At 44.9% G+C, this 12,259-nt stretch overlaps 2 protein-coding genes across 2 annotated transcripts in view; both read right to left on the bottom strand.

Moving 5' to 3' along the window:
* The window catches only part of LOC109755158 (MADS-box transcription factor 51), a 34,400-nt gene extending 30,030 nt beyond the window's left edge, over positions 1–4,370 (bottom strand). Inside the window, exons 1-2 of the mRNA XM_020314043.4 lie at positions 3,850–4,370; positions 2,812–2,911 (exon numbers count right to left, since the gene is read on the bottom strand). Coding sequence (XP_020169632.1) covers positions 2,812–2,911; positions 3,850–4,148 — 399 coding nt within the window. The 5' untranslated portion in view covers positions 4,149–4,370. The remainder of the gene's footprint in view (positions 1–2,811; positions 2,912–3,849) is intronic.
* Positions 4,371–6,473: 2,103 nt separating this feature from the next.
* LOC109755157 (glutamate-1-semialdehyde 2,1-aminomutase, chloroplastic-like) lies at positions 6,474–7,459 on the bottom strand. Its single transcript, XM_040394301.2, has one exon. The coding sequence runs from the start codon at positions 7,212–7,214 to the stop codon at positions 6,657–6,659; it is 558 nt and encodes a 185-aa protein (XP_040250235.1). The 5' UTR covers positions 7,215–7,459; the 3' UTR covers positions 6,474–6,656.
* Positions 7,460–12,259: the final 4,800 nt, after the last annotated feature.

Raw genomic sequence — 12,259 nt, 5'->3', positions numbered from 1 at the left:
TAGTGTGAAGCATCAAGGCCATGTTGGAAATATGCCCTAGAGGCAATATATTCTATTATTCTATTTCTATTTTCATAATTAAGAATTTATATTTTATGATATAACTGCTATGATCCTAGAATCTGTTGTTCAATGGAAAACTCATATGCACCATGGAATGATAAACGGTAAGTATAGGTTCATAGTCTTGCCTCTAAAACAGGCTCAGGTGTTGTTGATGATCACGTTTTCCGGATCTTAGGATATCGTTAAGTGTAACGATCGTCCTAAAACAACATTGAGAGTATGATGTTAGAAGAACGATCATATTGAATCGACCCAAACTTGTTTGTTATACTTTGAGATAATATCGTCTGAAATCAATTGTTATAACTCGGAGTGTTAGTATGTGTTTTAGTTCCTTAGACCATGAGGGTATATATCGTAGTCACTTCCTACCGTAAAGTGAAATTTAGGGTTGCTCAAACTTCATTTGTAACACGGTGATCATAACGACAACTTACTGGTCAATCAGAAAGTTTGACAAGAGACTAGATAGCTCGAGAGTGGGATTTGCTCCTCCGACGATGGAAATATATTCTTAGGGCCCTCTCAGTGTGACGGCATCAATCATCATATGGCCAGACATAGGTGACTACGTCACGGGGATGCTGGAACACTTCAACAAGAAAGTAGAACAAAACCGTAACGAGGATGACGGTATAATGAGCATGTGCATGACTCAAGAGGATACCGGCACACCTCGGGTTTTGTAAAGTATCGCGAAGCAAAGGGAACATCACATGATAACCAAAGGTTCACTCGAATGTCATTCGTGTAATCATAGGGATCGATATGGACGTCCCCGGTTCCGCTATCGGTCATTGAATGAAGGAATTCCGTTTATGTCTATGATTTACCGAACCTACGGGGTCACAAGCTTAAGGTAATCACGATCTCCTAAGTGTTAGTAGGATGAGAGTATCGAGGATTTATATGCGGAATTGTTTCATTAATATTCGGAATAGTTTCAAGAGAAACAGGAAGCGTTTCGGGGTCACCAGAAGGGTTTCGGAGTTTATCGGGCAACACCGGATATTATCGATAAATAATATATAGGTGGAAAATGTTTCCAGATGTGTTACATTAATAATAAAGTTCTCTAATGTTTCCAGATGTGTTACATTAAAATTATCGATAAATATCAACGGGCCTTAAAAAGCCTAGTGGTGGAAGGAGTATTGGGCCACCATGGCCCAATAGGAAGTGGCGCCCCCCTTCCTTTTGGGGGCCCCGAATTGGACTAGGGGAGGAGTTGAGGAGTCCAACTCCCCCCCCCCTTGGTCGGTGCCCCAAGGAGGATCTTTCCCTCCTTGGTGGAAGCCAGTCTGCCCCCCCCCCCCCCTCCTCTAACCTATATATACTTGAGATATTGGCCCTTTTGATGATTCAAGTTTTGGAGCCCCCTCTAGTTCTAGTTGATCTAATTTGAGGTAGACCTAGTTCCTCTAATCTTCATAATTAGAAGCCCTGTGTGGTTCTAATCTCCTCCTCTAATTCTACGGCGACGATTAGCCCTGGACGGCAAAGCGCTGCCGGATCGTGAAGACCGTACGCTTGCAACCAAGTACACATGTCGTGATTTTGGTCTTCTGTTCGAGGGATCGTCATCAACGTTTCGAGGGACTCCAAGTACGATCTATACCGACTCGTCTACTTCTGCTGCATTCCGGAGTCAGTAAAAATCGTCGATCCAAACCTTATATGCATCTTCATATTGTTCCTATGTGATCGTAGGGCGATTTTTTTTGTTTTCTACTATGTTTCCCAACATGCCATACCAATGAAGATGGGGCAATAGAGTTTCCACATCTTCTAGCAACGAGGCTATTCGTGTTGGAACAAAGTAACACAATGTCTTCCCCTAGGCCAGGAGGGCCTCCACTTCAAACACAGGGCCAAAGCCCTACTATCTAGTTCGAGCCATGAGGTGCAGCGAAATCACATATCGTCAATGGACTTCGCCAGATTGCAACCATGGTCGCCCCACCTAGCAGCTTAAGGACGAGTTGCATCTCTAGGAGGGGTGTGATGTTATGTACATTAGTACATGGCCCTACCACCATGGCAACTCCCAATTATGATATCAAAAAGATACCAATTCCTATGTTAAGTAGTGTATTGTTTAATACGGAAATATATCTTTCAGCTTGCTACTTAGATTGGATGGTTAGTCCTCTATATAAAAAGGACTCCCTACGAGGAATAAAGCAAGCTAGAATCAGAAGAATAACACTTATATCGTCCCTCCAGGGCAAGAGCCCTTCCTCTACCTCCCTATAACCTTAGCACACAACAAGATTCCTCACATGTATATTGTAATCAACTTGAGAATCATGTGCATCAGTATTGAGATAATTTACATGTACCCCCTCTGCATATTAGTTTTATCTTAAGTCAAATCTTGAATACTTTGACTAAGTTTACAATACCAAATCAATACCATCAGATTCATCATTGAATATATTTTCACATTATATATACTTGTCAACTGTAAATGTACATACTGTTTTCAATAAACTCAGTCAAACTTTATAAACTTTATAAAGTTTGACTTAGGTCAAACCTATATGCAAAGTAAATAAACAGAGGGAGTATATGTAGTTAGGCTCATGAATTCAATTGGCAGATAGCACATGAACAATAAGTTGTTTAATTACTCATATGTGTACCCAAAATAACATATACATAATACAAACATGAATCTAACTATGAAGCTGGTAGAATAATTAATTAACCTAACATATACACACATACATACATATTCCTTACCTGTATATTGCAATAACCGCTGGAATCTCGTGCTGCTATACTCAGATCATCAATTACCGTGTCGGGAATGTCCTTGCATCGACCAAAAAGTTGCTCAACGCTGCAAAAAAATAGAATAGAAATAGGAAATCTAAAATGAATCTAGTGTAATAACATACTGTAGTAAATACTTTGTATCTATTAACAAGGTAAAAGAAACTGATCCGATAACTTCACACTAGAACACGATTGGTCGGCACTAGCTTCACAAAAGGGCTTTTTAAAAAAAATCAAGGACAGTTTCACTATCAGAACTATATATGTATGCTAATCCTAATAAAAGAAAATGGCATAATCTGCGTAGAAAAGTATACAGTGGTGGTAGAAATGCAATAATTTGCACTTATATACGAGTGATATTATGCATGTATTCAAACTAGTGTGTGTTCTTTTAAGGTTGGCAGACAAGTAGTACGTACTGGGGCAACATGCACACTGTTAACAGTAACTTATAACAGTCTTACAGCAGGATTGCTGCATCTCATATTTAGCTGCTGAATGTATATTACGGAAAAAAGCACTCGCGACGTGCAGGTGCAGTGGGAGCTTTTAGGCACAGAGAAATATTTAACTAGACTGACAGAAGGACGCCCCGCTTAATTTTGCCAAAATTGCAATGATACGCCTGTGGGAAATAAATCATTCCCCATGGAAACAAAGAAATGCAACATAAAATCAGAGAAAAATAATCCGGCGTGGCTATGGGCAGCTACATATCATATTTTTTGGTCGGGCTATACATGCACAGATCCTTCAGTTTGAGAACTAACCATCGCGAACTCGGGCGCCTAAACACGATCCGCGGCAGTCGGCAATGATTTTCTAGACCAAACTGTGTGTGGTCGGCCGAAACAAGAACATACAAGAACGCCGGTGCAAGATAAAAGGCAAAAGTACTAGCTGCCAAGAACAGCAGAAAACACACGGATAGTTACAAAAGATAACTGACTAGAGAAAATTTAGATTAGTATATAGTATACATACGGATATACGGTATACCTGGTGTCGGACGAGACGAACTCGTAGAGGCGACCGGCGGGAGAGAAGACAACTAGCGCAACCTCGGCGTCGCAGAGCACGGAGAGCTCGAAGGCCTTCTTGAAGAGCCCGCTCCGCCGCTTGGAGAAGCGAACCTGCCGGCTCGTCCTGTCCTCTATCCGCCGCAACTCCACCCTCCCCCGCTTCCTCTTCGTCTTCCCTCCTCCCTCCTCCACCGCCGCCGCCGCCGCCTTCAAACTCTCATCCTCCTCCTCCTGCTGCTGCTGCTGCATCCTCCTCCTCCCCACATCCTCCGACATTCCCAGCCAAGGCCCTAGGTAGCTAGCTACCCGGCAAAACGCAACCGAGCGAGGAGCGGAGGAGGCTGGTGGCAGCTGGTCATAAAGATGGGGAGAATTAACTTGGGAGGGGGAGAGAATGAGAGAGATTCAAGCGAAAGTTGTGGAGGGCAGGACGAGGGGCTCCATGGGCCTGTCCATCGGATGGGCAGGGCACCAGTTGCCGGGCACGGGCCCCTGACCCAACCTCGGCGCCAAAACTTGAGAATTCGGGCTGAGAACCCCCAATACGTGTAGCCTCCCAGCCGCGCAACAACGCTGTTTCCCTGTTTTGTCTCTCGCTGACCTTGTGGGCCGATCTTTGTTGGATCTGAATTGGACGGTTATGTAATGAACAGATCGATTCTGGCGGGGGGAGAGAGAGAGAGAGAGAGAGAGAGAGAGAGAGAGAGAGAGAGAGAGAGAGAGCGCAGATGTTTCATTTTATTTCCTACGTATATGCAATACAGAGCATGCTACCGATCGGCATGAGCGGTTAGCGGCATAGTACTAATCTGAACATGAACAACCAAGAGTTTGCCAGAATTGCACAAAAATGAATTATGCATCATGTTCCATAATGTAAAATTATCACAAGTGATTTTGGTATTTACACAAGGTGAAGAGATTGGAAGGAAGGGATGTCTTCTCTGTAGTAGTGATGATGGTTGTTGTTTTGCTATAACAAGATTTGTCCGGGGATGTCTTCGGGGCCTTAGCTAGCTTGACGACTTCCCAACTATCTACTATAACAAGATTTGTCGGCTTCTTCAAGCGTGAAAAAAAAAACGGTTTGTATGGCTCCCTTGAGGAAGGGGTGATGATTGCGCCATTGACTCCTCCTGTGTTTATAGTGTTGCTAGGTGGCCTAGGGACATGGATAAAATATTTGTTATTACTTCCTGTGTTCTTTATGCTGGCATGATGTTTGATGATCGAAAGTCTTTCTGAAAAAAAAAACAGTCAACAAACACCCGAAGAGATGACAGTTGCTAATTGACAACTGCTATCACCTTCTAACTGTGACCAGGGGACGCTCCCCATGATGATGTATTGGTTTGTGTATTTTTTTTATCCGCAAAATTAAGCATTCAGCACAATGAATGATGTGTCCTTGGCTTTTAGGTTTTTTTTTCGAATCAATCTATTCCTTCCGCTCCCGAGGACCCGCCTCCCCCTGTTCGCCACTCTAGCAGCTGACAACGAGATGGGGAGTCCTGGGGGCGTTTGGACTGCAGCCTAGGGTTGCCCTGCCAATTAATTGACGTTGACTGCTAGAGTTGGCGTGCGTTTGGAGGATGCCAAAATATCGGATCCACGTCAATATTTTGGTAGCCGGTTTACTCTGTATGCCCACGCGTTGGCGAATCGCTGGTGGCAAAAACTGATGCCAAATTATTGGGGTGACCAATTTTGGCAAGGCTGCCATGGACGTGAACCAATTGCCCTCCTCGTGCCTCGGTTGGGCTAGTAGTTTAGGTTAGAGTTTATTATTTCTCCTCGGAGCGGTGAGGTGGCGGATGGTGGCGCTTCATCTTCAAGTTGATCTTTCGAGCTTCGATTCTCCTCCAGTTCGTCCATCGGAACAAAGTCGATGGAGTTTTGACATAGATTCATGCAGTCTTTTTGGGACAATGAGGTTAGGGTTTCTCGCCATGTGAGCAAGACAACGAGATTTGGTGTCAGGCGCTTCAAATCAATTTATGGGTTCATTGGTGATGACTACAAGTGAGAAAATGTTGGCTGTTAAGGGCACTTGCATGAAGATTTCCTGATAGGCCGGCTCCATTAAGGGAGCGACGGAGGCAGCTTGTTCATGATAAAGAAAAAAAGAGTGAGAGAATGATGTGCCTTCTCTTTGTGTGGAAAAAGATGGAATCGATCGATGAAAGAGACCCCCGTACTTTTTCGGTAAAAAAAAAAACTTTTTCGGAATGAGACCCCCATACCTTTGCAACATGCACTTCTATCCTAACAATTGGACGGACCTAATCAAGTTGCACAAGAGAGCGAGTTAAAGGGAATATATATCACCAGCCAAGCACGATGTCAACCTGAAAAGAGTATCATATCTGAAAATGGAATGGGGCAAGATATTTGACATAACGTGCTCAAGTAGAAATTTTGTTTTTTCCTTCTTTGGCTTTAGCGAGACAAGAAGATGTACAGCGACCAGCACCGTTGATCCAACATCTTTAGGCACGCAACGACACAACGGTTACATTTACTGGTTTCTTTACTTGGTGCAAAAATATCCATTGAACAGGTAGATGGAATAGGAGAAGAAAATTGAGGTCGTAGCCAAAGTTTTATTGCCAAGACAAAATCACCCCAAATGCTAATTCAGAAGAAAAGAAATGGTCTAGAGACAATATACTGCTGCTTCTGCTGCTGCACAACAAAATACAATACAAAACTAAACTTCAGCCACGTACAACTTACAGAGTACAACAGAAGGAAAAGCTCCAAAAAGTTTGCAATCTGAATTGTCTACATCCGTCGAAGAACTTCCTCGGCAGCCTCCACGGTTTTCTCAATGTCTAGGGTTGTGTGTGCCAAGCTTGTAAAACCTGCCTCGAACTGGGACGGTGCTAGATACACTCCTTCCAGCATCCCACGGTGGAACCTCCCAAACTTCGCGGTGTCACTCTTCTTGGCATCATCAAAGTTGTGCACTGGGCCACCTGCGAAGAAGAATCCAAACATGCCTCTGATGTGTCCACCACACATCTCATGCCCTGTTTTAGCACCCGCATCCAATATCCGCCGGACAAGTTCACCGGTGACCTTGTCCAAGTATTCATACGTGCCAGGCTCCATCAGACGCTTGAGAGTGTGGATTCCAGCAGTCATAGCTAGAGGGTTTCCACTCAGGGTTCTTGCCTGGTACATTGGCCCTGCTGGAGCAACCATCTCCATGATATCCTTACGCCCACCATAAGCACCAACTGGAAGACCACCGCCAATAATTTTCCCCAAGGTTGTCACGTCAGGGGTGATTCCAAAGTACTCTTGTGCCCCACCATAAGCTAAACGGAAACCAGTCATCACTTCATCAAAGACCAGAAGTGCACCGTCTTGTTTGGTCACCTCACGGAGAGCATTTAGGAAAGCAGGCTGCGGAGGAATGAAGCCAGCATTGCCGACAACCGGCTCAAGGAAGACTGCAGCAATCTCCCCTTTGTTATCCTCAAACAGCTTTTTAACCGCCTCAACATCATTATAAGGTGCTGTTAGAGTCCCAACAGTGGCTCCCTTAGGCACTCCAGGGGAGTCTGGGAGGCCGAGGGTGGCAACCCCACTGCCTGCTTCAACGAGGAAGGAATCTGCATGGCCATGGTAACAGCCTTCAAACTTGAGGATCTTTCCCTCCCAGTGAATGCACGCACAAGGCGGAGTGCTCCCATGCAAGCTTCTGTTCCTGAATTTACAAAACGAACCATTTCGATACCCGGCACAGCGGAGATGACCATTTGAGCCAACGCACATGGAGCACCAAAGCTACTTCCCTTCTTCAGAGTTTCAATAAGTGCAGCATTCACCTGAATTAAACACAAGCATTTAATAACGCTGAATTTTGTTCAGAATGATCAGTCAGTTTCTATCTTGCGATTTAGAAATAAAGCAAGATATGTTTAGCACTAACTTCATGATTCCTCAAAAGTTTTGAACTGAGATAGTATTAGGCGATTCCAGCAGTTTGATCAAACAATCTAATGAATAACGCATGTACTTTAGCTAGTGGTATTTCTTTTTTGGAAAAAATGGTGATTAGTCAAATTAATCCTACCGAGTACAACAAAGGAAATCATCAAATATTCACTCTGGGCAACAATAAAGCAGTTCAAAATATACTGGTAGAAACATTACATCCCATACAATTTATGAAATACTCCCTCCATCCCGTACGCTTGCAACCAAGTAAAGAGGCCGTGCTCAAGAGTGTGATTTGCTCCTCCGACGATGGAGAGATATTCTTAGGCCCTCTCAGTGTGATGGCATCCATCGTCGTCTAGCCAGACACAGGTGACTATGTCACAGGGATGCCGGAACACGTCAACGAGAAAGAAGAACAAAACCGGTAACAGGAGCAACGGTATAGTGGGCATGGTGATGATCCAGGAGGATACCGATGCACACCGGGTTTTGTAAAGTATCGCGAAGCAAAGGGAACGTCATATGATAACAAAAGGTTCACTCAAATATTATTCGTGTAATCATAGGGACCGATATGGATGTCCATGGTTCCGCTATCGGTCATTGAAGGAAGGAGTTTCGTTCATGTCTATTATTACCGAACCTACGGGGTCACAAGCTTAAGGTAATCACGATCTTATGAGTGTTAGTGGAACGTGAGTAATGAGAATATATTCATGAAATAGTTTCATTAATATCCGAAATAGTTTTGAGAGGTTCCGGAAGCATTTCGGGGTCACCGGAAGGGTTTCGGTGAATATCGGGTAATTACGGGTATTACCGATTAATTTATATAGGTAGAAAATGTTTCCGGAGATGTTAAATTATATATATTATGCTCTGAAAATTCTTAGAACAAAAATACATTTAATTTAATATCGACGGGCCAAATAAGGCCAAGAGGTGGAGAAGGAGTTGGGCCACAAGGGCCCAACAAGGGAGGTGCCTCCCTTTCCTAAGGGGGGGGGGGGTCCGAATCCTACTTGGAGGGGGAGTCCTACTCCCCTGCCTTGGCTGGTGCCCCAAGGGGGATCTTCCCCCCCTTGTGGTTGCCCTCTCCTCCCCTCCTAACCTATCACTAGTAGAAAAAGGGGCTTTTGTTCGGGCCTGGCCAGCCCATTAGTCCCGGTTCTGCCACGAACCGGGACCAATGGAGGCATTTGTCCCGGTTCGTGAGCCCAGGGGGCCGGCCGGGGCCTCATGGGCATTGGTCCCGGTTCGTCTGGGCCCATTTGTCCCAGCTCTTGGCATGAACCGGGACCAATGAGCCTCGCTCCTGGCCCACAACCATTGGTCCCAGTTCGTGGCAGAAACCGGGACAGAAGGATGGCCTTTAGTCCCGGTTCTAGCCACGAACCGGGACAAATGAGTTGCCTATATATACCCCATCGCCGGCGAGCAGAGCACTCCAAAGTGCTCTGTTTTTTGCTGGCCGGCGAGGAAGGGCATTTGGGTGCTCTAGCTCACCTCCTATGCATGTGAGGTGTTCGATGAAATGCCCGAGCCACACTAGTTAAGCTTTCTCCTCTCGAAGCTCGACCTCCGAGCTCCATTTTTTCTGAGATTTGTCTAGGTTTAGCGGCCCGTCACGCCCCATCCTCGTCTTCACCGCCGTCGATCGCCCGCGCCGATCTCATCGTCGGCACCACCGTGGTGAGCCTCTTGTTCTTATCTTCTTTCTGAAAGGAAAAAAATCTTACTTTAGATAGATACTTGTCTAATTTTCTTACTTTTGACACGCAAATGAACCGGCAATGGATGTACGGTGACAGACACACCTCTGAGTACATTAAGGGCGTGCATAATTTTCTCGAAGTGGCTGAGGCAAACAAGCAGAATGGTTTTATGTGTTGTCCATGCCCTAATTGTGGGAATACGAGGTCTTACTCTGACAAGAAAATCCTTCACACCCACCTGCTTTATAAGGGTTTCATGCCACACTATAATGTTTGGACGAAGCACGGAGAAATAGGGGTTATGATGGAAGACAGCGAAGAAGAAGAGGACGATGACAACTATGTGCCCCCTGAATACGGTGATGCTGCAACGGGGGAAGCTGAAGATCGAGAGGAAGCTGAAGATCCACAGGAACCAGACGATGTGCCCGATGATGATCTCCGCCGGGTCATTGTTGATGCAAGGGAAAAGTGTGAAAGTGAAAAGGAGAAGCTGAAGTTCGATCGCATGTTAGAGGATCACAAAAAGGGTTGTACCCCAATTGCGAAGATGGCAACACAAAGCTCGGTACCGTACTGGAATTGCTGCAGTGGAAGGCAGAGAATGCTGTGCCTGACAAAGGATTTGAGAAGCTACTGAAAATATTGAAGAAGAAGCTTCCAAAGGATAATGAATTGCCCGACAGTACGTACGCAACAAAGAAGGTCGTATGCCCTCTAGGATTGGAGGTGGAGAAGATACATGCATGCCCTAATGACTGCATCCTCTACCGCGGTGTGTACAAGGATTTGAACGCATGCCCGGTATGCAGTGCATTGCGGTATAAGATCAGACGAGATGACCCTGGTGATGTTGAGGGCGAGCCCCGCAGGAAGAGGGTTCCTGCGAAGGTGATGTGGTATGCTCCTATAATACCATGGTTGAAACGACTGTTCAGAAACAAAGAGCATGCCAAGTTGATGCGATGGCACAGTGAGGACCGTAAGAAAGACAGGAAGTTGAGAGCACCCGCTGACGGGTCGCAGTGGAGAAAAATCGAGAGAAAGTTCTGGCCTGAGTTTGCAAGTGACCCAAGGAACGTATGGTTTGCTTTAAGCGCGGATGGCATTAATCCTTTCAGGGAGCAGAGCAGCAATCACAGCACCTGACCCGTGACTCTATGTATGTATAACCTTCCTCCTTGGATGTGCATGAAGCGGAAGTTCATTATGATGCCAATTCTCATCCAAGGCCCTAAGCAACCCGGCAACGACATTGATGTGTACCTAAGGCCATTAGTTGAAGAACTCTTACAGCTGTTGAATGGAACAGGTGCTAGGCCAGAAGGAAGCATCTCCATGGGCCATCAAACAGAGGATGTCATTGGGTTTTGTGTTGACTTCATTCCTGGCCTTAAGAAGATAGGTCTCCCTAAATCGCGGTATGATGGGAGACTGACTGGAAAAGGCACACTAGGAGCGGACTCAATAATATGCAGGGACGGGCATTCTTGGTCTCAAGCACACTACACAGTTCTACAGAACTCTACCTTGGTGACCCCGTATGTCGATGAACACAAGAACAGTCTGCGCTCCAAACACCCGGAGCAGTGTGATGACTAGATTACATGTGAACACATCAGGACTTTCAGCAGTTGGTTGGAAACACGTCTCCGAGGTGACAACACTATTTGTGATGAGCTGTACTCGTTGTCCAGGGGACCATCTTCGACTGTATTGACTTACAAAGGATACGAGATAAATGGGAATACATTTTACACGATCGCCCAAGATCAAAAGAGCACCAACTAAAACAGCGGTGTCCGCTTTGATGCAGCAACCGAGAGGGGAAAGGACACATATTATGGTTACATAGTGGACATATGGGAAATTGACTACGGACATGATTTTAAGGTCCCTTTGTTTAAGTGCAAAAGGGTCAATCTGTCAGGAGGCGGGGTACAGGTAGACCCACAGTACGGAATGACAACAGTGGATCTGAACAATCTTGGGTACACTGACGAACCTTTCATCCCAGCCAATTATCTGGCACATGTTATCTATGTGAAGGACATGGCTACCAAACAGAGAAAAAGAAAAGATAAGGAAGCGAATACATCATATGATGAGCCAAAGCGCCACATAGTTCTTTCAGGAAAAAGGGACATCGTGGGAGTGGAGGGCAAGACAGACATGTCTGAAGATTATGAAAAGTTTCATGAAATTCCTCCCTTCAAAGTCAAGGCTGACCCAAGCATCCTGATAAACGATGAAGATTATCCATGGTTACGGCGCAATAAGCAATTCACACAAGCGAAAAAAAAGTGAAGACTTTATCTCCACAACTATTATGATGATACCATGCCAACTTTCAACCTTTTCGTAGTAAATTTGAAATGCCTGTTGTAACAGATGAGTTTCCGTATGAAATCCTGATACTTCGAAACAGATTGTCCGTTTTGTACACGAAGTGCATCCAGTTTTTGCCGTAAACCTCTCTACTTTCTTGCACATGCTATGTGGGTGAAATGATGATACCATGGCAACTTTCAACCTTTTGAGAGTTCATTTGTAAAGTTTTTCAGTTTCATGGTCTTATAGCTCAAAATAATCAGTAAATGCATGGAAAATAACAAATGAAGTCAGAAAGGGTTGAAAATTGATGATGTGGCTTTGAATGGTGCATTTTGAACACAGGAAAACTATGGAGTTCAAATAATTTCTAAAAAATGAAATCCCTTT

The sequence above is a fragment of the Aegilops tauschii genome, chromosome 7, assembly GCF_002575655.3.
Source record: "Aegilops tauschii subsp. strangulata cultivar AL8/78 chromosome 7, Aet v6.0, whole genome shotgun sequence".
Lineage (NCBI taxonomy): Eukaryota > Viridiplantae > Streptophyta > Magnoliopsida > Poales > Poaceae > Aegilops > Aegilops tauschii.
This window is presented reverse-complemented; position numbering and strand designations above follow the sequence as displayed.